We start from the raw sequence: 10,825 nt of genomic DNA, 5'->3' as shown, positions 1-10,825 counted from the left end.
CTCCATACGACGTTTTGTTGTTTGATATACATTAAGTGTTATGTATCTAGTGAGTAAAAGTTCCATACGACGTTTTGTTGTTTTTCAACCGTAGTGACACGAAATAGATCGACTCCTAAATTTAAAAGAGGACAACTTGGGAGTTCTAAGAAAGAGCACTTGGTTCACATTTCAGATCAGTTTTAGATGGAATGTAGAAAAGTCATAATTTAGACTACCGAAATAACATGAGACACTTTATAAAGTTATTCTTTAAGGTCTAATAATCCACATGAATGGAAAAACTTGTAAAACGTATCACAACCTGACGTTTACCAAATAATTACAGTTCATAACACATGGAGAGACTATCGTGTGACTTTTTCTTCAAATAACAACCTATATTTTAGAAAGGACGTCTGACTCAGTTCTTCTGGTTCAAATAATACTAATCCATATCACTGAATAACATGCGCCACCCCGTTCTTCTATTTCTACAAATATCACTAAAAAATGTTACACACACTTCTTGTAGTTCTAAAAGAATCTATGTTTCCGAGTAGAATGTGACACAGATCTTGTGATTCAAAGACGCAATAATTTATACCATAAACTAACGTATGGTATAGTTTTTTAGTTAAACAGTTACCTATATCACAGACAAACATGTGACAATGTTCTTGAGGTTTGTTGTAATAGACTCTATTATTGGGGGGGGGGGGTTCAGTCCACTTAACGATAATAAAATTGTTTTATTTCCTCGATTATTAGTTAGCATAACTAGGGTTGACTGGTAAGCCTAAGTTCATAGTAGATACTAATGCAACAACTTCGCTTTCTTGCAGGTTTTCCGCGCTCTTTACAACATACGTCATATGTCAATAAAATAATAAATCATTACTTCAGCCTCAATAATCAACTGTTTTATTCTTATTCGCGTTTTTATAATGCTCACACTGTTCCAGATGTTAAGCCATGCACTCATCACGTGACGTCAAATCTCTTTCTGAAGAAACAACAATACAGACACATAAATTAAAAACTCAATTTACAATAATATATATATCGCCGACTAGGTTTATAATATTATACATCTTACGGTTTAAGTGCATAAAACTGTTAAAAAACAAATTAATTGTGGATATTATTTGTTACTCTACATTCCACTTAATTTGTCCATTTCAGCTTGAAATAAAAGATGTGTAATAGACATCATTTCAGATCCCTTGTTTGTCTTCCGTAAGTCAATACCAAATATGCATTTCGTTCAATACTAGAACTCATCAGTTGGGCCGGACTATGAGAGGCAAAAAATTCTAGGGACACTATTTATTATTTATATATGCAGTATAATACTAGTAAAGTAAACTTGAAGGATGTAGAAAAAACATCATTTATTGTTAACTTGTTTTTAAAACAACAAGATAAATAAAAAATTTGAAATTTAAAAACCTGCAAATAGGGATTAAAAAAAAAGTAGGGAAACAAGGCTTGAGATACTGTAGACATTATTTATATAAACTACAAACCCCTATTTTGGCTCCATGCTGTTACCTACAATTGCATTTGATGGAGTCAAAATAGATATACTTTATTAAATTCTGAAAGCTGGCGAACATTAGGAACTAAAAGGCCTAAAATCTGTGATAAAAATCTTGGGGAGTGTCTTGTACCTTACCAATGATAAATCTGAAATGTACAATTTCTTCAAAATTGATAGTGGCTCCCATTTCTTATATTACTTAATAAGATGTACTGGACAGTTGATTTTCTAATAAGAGGGGGTGGATCTAGGATTTTCAATTTGGGTGAGAGGGATTTAAAATTTAAGAACTTCGTAGCGCTTAATACTATTCATAAGTTCGTTCATAATAATAGGAAAAACATTGCTTGACAAAAAAATAAGGGGTTTCCGAGTCGAGTGCCCTTCCCCCCTGAAGAGGAATGAATTAATGAGGTAAGTACTGATTCTTCCCCCCCCCCCCACTCGTTCCACATTTCTATTTGAACAATTGCTTAAAAGTAATACCAAATTATATAGATCCAATTACAGATTGGATGACGTTTGGTTAACTGTAGTTGAGGGATCAAAAAATTGTATCCTAGAAACCGAAGTGTTTAACAATTCATAGATAGGCCGAATCCTTTCTAAGCAGATTATACACTGACTGAGCAGGTGTGCCATTTACATAGGAGTGAAGTAACACAAGTTAATATTTATATAGGTATTCATAGAATCTTTGATAGCGAGTTGTTTGATTTAATTGATCAAACAGGATTACAATGGTGTTAAAATAATTGACATATTTTTGCAGTCTGTTTCTCTTTGTGAAAGTCTTATTTTATTTTATTGTATAACGATATGAAATACGAAATATGATTATGGCTAAAACAATAACAATTATATGTTCTCATTTCCCAGTTGTGTTAATAACATAAATAAAAAATATAAAGGACAACAGAATTGTTTCTATCTGTGAGTGTAGCTTTTATGTTGTTAAACGTTCCACAGTATCATTGTTTAAATCAAATGGACAAGTGCACGCAAATACATTTCTACACACTCTGTCCTTAGAAATGCCATTTCAAAGCATCGGAAACCCCCGAGATCAGGTTTAGTTACAAATTCTTCCTGCAGCTGGTACTGATGAAGACTGAAGTTTTTTGTTATTGGACTTATTGCCTTTGACGCAATCAAAATTACAAAATAAACAGTTACCATGAGATTCGATACAAATCCTATATTTGTCCCACGGTAAGTTTCTGCTGCGAACATTGACATATTTGACTTTAGTGAAACATATGTAAAACTCTTTTATCAAAACTTGTTAAGCAACAACTCTTACAAGTCCAATATTTCCAGGTTTGTTTTGTAACACTACGTGATCAGTGTGCAAAAATAGTGCAACACGAAGTTGAATAACATAATTAAAAACTCATTGTTAAAAACGTTTAGTCGAGCTGAATGGGACAATCAAGTTTTAGTTAAGCTAGTAGGCAGCACAATGTTTTATAACAAGAGGACAGGCAGGCAAAAAACAACAACAAAAACACATGTATTGTTCGTTAGTACTGAAGTAACGTTCTTCTTCCATTGATGGGCTCTTTTAACTTATCTGGTGAACATAATTCAACGTCTAGTCCACATAAATATCGCAAATTAGTTTCTTTTCTCCTTTAACGTCTCTATAAACTTGAAAACTTGTACACTGTCGTAAACTGTTCTAGGCCTACGTTACAAATTACGTTCATACCTATCTAACAATGCTAGGACTAACGTAAAATCAACTTATTTCTACAAACGCGATAGCTAACACAGATCCAAATACTTCATGAAAATACAGACTGATTCTACTTTCTACCTTGAAACATGTCTATCTATCTTAACTTAGATAGTTTCTGGCCTCATTTTCTATATGAGGAAGCTCTTTCCTAGACGTTTCTTATTTTACGGAAGCTGTATTCATCATGGGCCCTTGATATAATCTTAAAATATTGTTGCGTCAACGAGGTCACGTGACTAGTATCACGCCACGTCTTTCTAGAAATATCCTGTTCCTTCATGAATGCTCTAGCGTTTACTAGATATGTGTTAGTCTTGTATATATAAGACGGTCACAACGTGACGGAACAGTGTACAGGGTATGTGTAATTGAACTGCGGACAGACTATTGTTGAGTAAGAATATTTTTGAGCATGTGAGAAGTTCGTTGAGAATTATAGCGTTTGTTATAGCGCGACTGTTGAAATTAAGTGTATCGTAAAGTTATATTCAGAAAGAATAAACCAGTTTTATTTAAGAAAGGACTTGTGTCGCTAAAGTTCGTCGGAACGAATTTACGGAAAATAATTAACGACCAGAGACGTAACAATATCATGAATGGACGACTACGTCACACTCATTGAGGGGGTGTACAAGTACGCTAGGTCTATCCGCGTATCACATATTTGTATGTTCTTTCACACGGATTAACAATTCAGAACTTAAAAAAAATGAAAGGAACAATTAGGTTTAAAACCACATCTCAGTTATGTATGGCATTAGGTTTAAAACTACGTCTCAGCTATGTATGGCATTAGGTTTAAAACTACGTCTCAGCTATGTATGCTATTAGGTTTAAAACCACGTCTAAGCTATGTATGCTATTAGATTTAAAGCCACATCTCAACTTTTTATGGCATTAGGTTTAAAATTGATATAAATGTTTTATTATGTATGTTGTGGTTGTAGAAAGCGGAAAGAAAAGTATAAAACTGATAAAACTGTTTTATTCACTGATAGATATCAATAAAAATCGTCTTATCTCTGATCACATCCCTCTAATAACGTATATATATATATATAGTTTTACTTTTCCAGTTAAAAATATAGTAAAAGCCCTTTTCCATTAATGATGAAATGAAACAGAAAACTCATCAATAGTGAAAGAAAAACTGATTCTTTGCGACTTCGTTTATTGGTTTTATTTTTATTTTATTACGCTGTTTGTGTTCATAAACAGTGAGCCACGTAGACATGTTAACGTGTGTACTTGTTTGCGTAATCGGTTTACGTTTACCACAGTTGTGTGCCATTGGGCTGAGCGGTATGTTAGAGGGTTTATAATACTATATTAAAGGTTCGATCCCTGCAATTGTGCTTAACAACAATCAGAAAATCATAAATTTACATAGAGAAAAATGTATGTTTGTCATCAACAATCGGGTCTTGCGTTCATCACCTTCCACAGAAAGATGTCAAATAATGTCTGAAAGATGTATAATAGTGTCTGAAAGATGCCAAATAATGTCTTAAAGATATCTTATAGTTTCTGAAAGATGTCTCATATTGATTGAAAAATGTCTGATTTTGTCTGAAAGATGCCAATTAATGTCTTAAAGATGTCAAATAATGTTTTAAAGATGTCTAATATTGTCTGAAAAATGTCTAATAATATCTGAAAGATGTCTCATATTGATTGAAAAAAATGTCTGATTTTGTCTGAAAGATGCCAAATAATGTCTTAAAGATGTCTAACATTGTCTGAAAAATGTCTGATATTGTCTGAAATATGTCAATTAATGTATTAATGATGTCTAATATTGTCTGAAAAATATCTGATATTGTCTGAAAGATGTCAATTAATGTCTTAAAGATGAGAAATAATGTCTGAAAAATATCTTAAAGATGTCAAATAATGTCTACTTTCCTTTAGTTTCCAACAGTTTTATTTATATTTATTATCACAAGTGGAGAGGATTGTAAAAATGGACTATAAATGTACAGTAGCAGCTACCAAGCACTAGGGCCATGTCAAAACATTTTTTATAGGCACTTATTTCAAACATAATGGCCTAGTTTGGAATTAGTGAAAAACAAACATTTTAATTTGTTGTCTTTTGTCCGAACACAACACTCATTTCGGAGAGAAGGGTGTGGGTGTTGTTCATTTTAATGTTGCCCACCAAGCATTTTACCACATTTTAAGTAGAACTGGAAATTAACACTAAAAGCGTCGTATTTATTTATTCAGTAATATAATATATATAAATAATCTGGTAATCTAATAATTTAGAAAATAAATATTCTATTGAACATGTCAGTTCCGGATTGTTGCACGTTCCTACAATTAGAATAAATGCTATGAATTATTAGAAAGAAACTAGACGACAATGGGGTTGGGGTGCAGCCTCCCAACCCAGGCCTAGTTTTTATTTATCTTTTTGAGAAATGTAATATATCCTGTTGACGGGTTATGTTTATAGGAAATTACTAATATTTATATAACATCGAAACTTCTATGCCTTTTCTGTTCTTTATAACCTTCTGGTTCTTAAGTAGTTATTGCAATTGATGTACGAACTCCGAAACGTTATCAACAGTTTTGTAGAAATTAAGAATTCAACTTTATCCCCCCCTCAAGATTTTGCTGAAATAGCGCCACCTAAAGAATTCTATCACACTAGAGAAAGACGAACTCGACTCAGATGGTACAGATCACCGAGTAGTAGTAGAAAAAACTTTTGGTAAGTTATAGGAAGACCGTGGATTTTACAACCGAGAACGCAGTTTTATAAATGCAACCGTAATGTACATATTATTTTGCTGTCTATAAAGTATAATCGAGTAATCATTCCTGGTTAAAAACATGCCGATTTAAACAGGTAAACAATCGAAACGTTAAAAGTAGGGAAGCGAAGATATCTAAGAGAGAGAGAGAAGACTATATATTTTTTAAATAGTAAGGAAAACGAATTGTTGTGCCAAATGACATACATAGAAGACAGGGCACTTAGGCTTAGAGAAAAATAAATTAAAAGCACGTAACTCTACATAACTCATTTATACACTCCGTATAGCACAGTGATGTTTATCAAAAACTGCTTAATATAAATAAAGTAAATGCTTTATAAAAATAACATTGTTCTTTTTTTGTTGCGGTTACCGAGTCACGTAAGAGAGTGATAAATACAAAATGAAAATAATGTATGTCTGAACGGAACACTGTTTACAACGGCTGAGAACTATAAGGATTCCTGTATATGCAGTGTATACATCTCCAATTATTTGATAGACTGTAGATTATGCCTTAACAAGAACTCTAACACGGTTTGGACCCCTGAATAGGTAACCAAGCTTAACACTCTCCTTATTACCGCTAGAGGTCGAGGCAACGTAGCTTTCGTGAAGGTACATGTGAAGCAAAGTCGAAGCCATTGCGAATTGCTACGTCGGGTCTTGGACTGCTTGCCGCCGAGTCCGAATCGGTATCATCCGACTGGTGCCGAGCAAGATCCGAAGACGTAAGGTATTTCTCGCCCATAAGATGTTGCGGCGAAATGTTGTTTTCCTCGAGTCTCGCTTTAACCAACAGCTCCAGGCTGTAAAGGTGGGCATCCCAGACGTCAGGAAAAGTCTCGCGCATGTAGTCCGCCAGACGGTACAGATATTCTACATTATGCCCACTAGGGCCCTCAGACTGGGCAATCTGGTCAGCTATTTCAGGTAGGGGAGCTGACCCAAGATACATCCTGTTGCTTGGCAACGCTACGTATAGCATCACCGGGATAGGCGGATCTTTAAGATCGCGTGGTTGAAAGTGGACAATGGTAGTGACGTAGCCCCCTAGCTTTGACTCCCTGTTGTTGAGGTACTCGAGCGAGGAAGTCGCATCTTCCTGCCGAAGCTGAAAAGCTCGACCCCACGTGATCCCCTGGAAAAAAAAGTGAACATAACATAAGTGAAGAATTTAATGTTACAGTTGAAAATTATTTAGTACAGTGCAGATCCCCACCTTATGTCGACCAGTACAGGAACGAAACCTGTATAATCTCAACTTACGATTAAATTGTACTTATTGGCTTATCTTCCATAGACTGATAGTTCAGAGATTAACACTAATAGTCTCTTTCCTTTATAATTTGCACCTCAACCTAGAAGATTGAATCTCGTGACTTGCCTCTAAGCCTAAAGGATTGACTTTCCACTTCTCGATAACTACAACAACACCGAATAAAAAACTGTAGCAGCATTTTTCAGTTTTTTTTTAGAAGTGGAGAACCCAGGTTGGACTCCCGCTTTAACTAGCATAGTATTTTTTATTGGTAATATTTAATATTTTTACATAAGCTTACATATGACAAAGAGAAAATGCACACATTTATGTAACTCAACTGATTTATTTTTAAAAATTTCTATGGTGAATACATTTTTAAAGTTCAGAAAATTTGTTGTAGTCGAAGCAAAAAAAAAATCAATTGTTACAGTGTCGTATAAGATACAGCAAGGCATGTTGTAGAACGTTACTTACAGTTCAGTTAACACAATGACAGTTATAATGTGACGGTCAATCCCACTATTCGTTGGTAAAAGACTAGCTGCTAAATTAGGGACGGCTAACGCAGCTTTGCCCGAAATTCAAACAACTGGAAATAATTCGAGTTTTTTATACTGTAAAAAACACATAAAAATGTCGTCCTTAAAATATAAGAGGAATTTTTAATCAAATTAAAAATATTTTAATATATCTAAAACTGACGTGTACAAAAAAGGTTCCGCTAATTCCTTAATTAAGGTCTACACAAAAAAAAACAACAAACAACACAGTTAAATTTTATCAAGTTATTGGTTGTTTTGTTAAAGTTGTCGACTTATCATTTTTGAGGACTTATTTTTTGTTATATTTTATTGTTCATCACACACAAAAATAACCTTAAATTATTCTTGAGAAGTTCTCATTTTTTACTCTCCAATATTTCGTCTGGCACTGCTGTTAGAAGCACAATCTACAAACAATAACGTACGTATTTCAGTTAAAACTTGAACAAACACGTGTTTTATGTGGCTGTCGAGAACCTGGCCCTTACAATCTCTACTCTGCTTAACTATAACACACTTCCAACCTCATTCTGCCTTTAACAACTGAAGACAGATGTTCGGAAGGTTCTCGGGAACATCCCGTACTCTGTTGTATCCAATACTGTTGTCAGGATGGAACGGCAGTGACAGTGTTGAAGAGTGTTGTTCCCTTGTTGAAAACAATGGAATGGTTTTTCAGTAAAGAATTGCCGACTTATTTTATTACTTATGTACCAGGTTTTGAATGGCTAGACATTTGTCCTCAACTGGTCTATACAGTTAATTACCCCAAATCAAACCTATTTTTATATATAATGAATAACAAGACTTAAGGTTCAAGTAACTGGGTTTGTCGTAATACTGTTTTGTAGGTTTCAACTTTCCACTAGCGATGGATCACACGACGTCCAGAAATGGAAGTTGTTTGATTGTGTGTAAATGTGGTATAGTAAATCTTACTGTTTGATGGCTTGAATTCACAAACTCGGGGAATTAAATTTGATAATTTAGCTCGTGATTCCAAATGTTATCCACAAATCTATGCTAAAATTCTAGTTATAGTTGTATTTACTTTCCACAATCCAAGATCTTCCTATTCAAGGTCGTCTACAAACCCTGTTTTCCAATTCAAACCCTTTGATTTGTAACAATACAACAAAACAACAGGGATTCTGTTTTCCATCCCAAAACCCTCTGGTTTGTAACAATACAACAAGATCAACAATGACTCTGTTTCCATCCTAAACCATCTTATTTGTAACAATACAACAAGATCAACAATGACTCTGTTTCCATCCTAAACCATCTTATTTGTAACAATACAACAAGATCAACAAATAATCTGTTTTCCATTCCATCCCCTCTGGACTCTGTTCTACATCCAAACCTTCTGGTTTGTAACAATACGACAAGATCAACAATAACTCTGTTCTCCTTCTCATACTTTTAATTTGTTTAAGTGTTCTCATAAATCGCATATAACTGTTATCAAATATGGCTCTTAGTTTTGTATCCAGTAATCCCAATGGATCGTTAAATTACTCTAGAATGTTCCTGTGTTTCTTTTCAACAGCTTTCATTATATCAAACATTGTTCCTCACTAGAAAACACCAGTTACTATAACTGTCAAACATCTGACCGTGTAATATGCGAAAGATGATTAAATGGAAAAAGACACATTAGTAATGTTATTCATCTTCTTACTTGCTAAGTTGGTAAGAAAAACAAAAAAAAAACAATGTTCGTTGGTGAAAATATATAACTTGCAGGCTTACAATGTTAAAATTCTTGGTTCGATATCTGCCATGGACATAGCACAGATATTCCATTATGCAGCTTTGCGCTTAACATTAACAAACAGTTTTCCCCACTGTTTTTTTTTTTTTGAATTATGTCTTAATGGTGTTTCGTCACAGTTTGAAAGAATTTGTTAACACTTGTGGCTATTTTTGTAAAGATTTGATGTTCTTTTCGTCTTTGCATAATCTTGGTATTATTTTATGATAATATGTTTTCTCATAGTTTTTATGAAGTTACCTTTAATTTTTATTAATATTTGATAGAAAGTAACAATGTTTCTTTTTTTTTTGTAACGACTTTTGGTATTTCCTGATGTTTTGTTAGTAATGATATTATGATGTTTTTATTAGGGTTTCTTATGAAGTCCTTGCATTTATTTGTTTTATAAAGTTTTGTAAATGTTTCATCACTTTGTAAAGTATGTTATGTGTTTTCGTAAGATCATAGTGATGCTTTTTTTAAATGTTTGGCAGTTTTTTTAGGTCTGTACGTTTAAATTATCTAAAGTGACACAGATTTCCTGGAGAAAATTCCTTGTCCTACTTACTTTCTACATTTAGATAACAGAACCAAGAGAAATAGGCCAGTCAAGATGTGAATTCATCCAGCTGGTTAAGCCTAAGGGTCTTCACAGCTACTAAATGTCACACTTATATAGATATCATAAAGTTAATGGGAGGGTCTGATAACCTGAAGTATTCCTTGAAATATTTCTGATAAGTTAGGCTCAAAGATCAAATAATAAATTTTTAAACGGTCACAACTTTTTTCTTTAATAGGTAAATACTACTCAGAGAATAAACAATAACCTACAAAACCTCAGACACGTTAGGGTAACAGAAAATACATCTCAGTGTAGGTCTTATAACAAAAACTTAAATGTCACCCCCCCCCCAACCTAAAAAAATAACACACACACACACTACGACGATGGAGCTGAGGAATTTGATACTATGAATTATTAAAAAGTACTTTAGTTTGGAAAGGCTACGGCTTAGTTGATAATAGGAGCACTCTCCTGCTGTGAGAGAGGTCTCGGGTTCGAATCTGACCCGAGGCTATAATAAAAGAAATTACCCCAGTACAGTGAGTTTTTTGTGCAATTTCTTAGCTGGTCACGGGAAGTACATCTTATCAGGCAGGCAGTAGCACTGCCTATATAGGGAAGGCTCAGACTGTTCATCGAAATGGTATTTTAAACATCTCCT

General features: G+C 33.9%; 1 protein-coding gene across 1 annotated transcript in view; it reads right to left on the bottom strand.

The window, feature by feature from the left end:
* Positions 1-5,169: 5,169 nt before the first annotated feature.
* LOC106472223 (putative glutathione-specific gamma-glutamylcyclotransferase 2) overlaps positions 5,170-10,825 on the bottom strand; it is a 12,121-nt gene continuing 6,465 nt past the window's right edge. Inside the window, exon 3 of the mRNA XM_013932853.2 lies at positions 5,170-7,172. Coding sequence (XP_013788307.1) covers positions 6,618-7,172 — 555 coding nt within the window. The 3' untranslated portion in view covers positions 5,170-6,617. The remainder of the gene's footprint in view (positions 7,173-10,825) is intronic.

The sequence above is a fragment of the Limulus polyphemus genome, unplaced genomic scaffold, assembly GCF_000517525.1.
Source record: "Limulus polyphemus unplaced genomic scaffold, Limulus_polyphemus-2.1.2 Scaffold5173, whole genome shotgun sequence".
NCBI classification, from domain to species: Eukaryota; Metazoa; Arthropoda; class Merostomata; order Xiphosura; family Limulidae; genus Limulus; species Limulus polyphemus.
The sequence above is the reverse complement of the archived record's forward strand: the minus strand, read 5'-3'. Positions and strand labels throughout refer to the sequence as shown.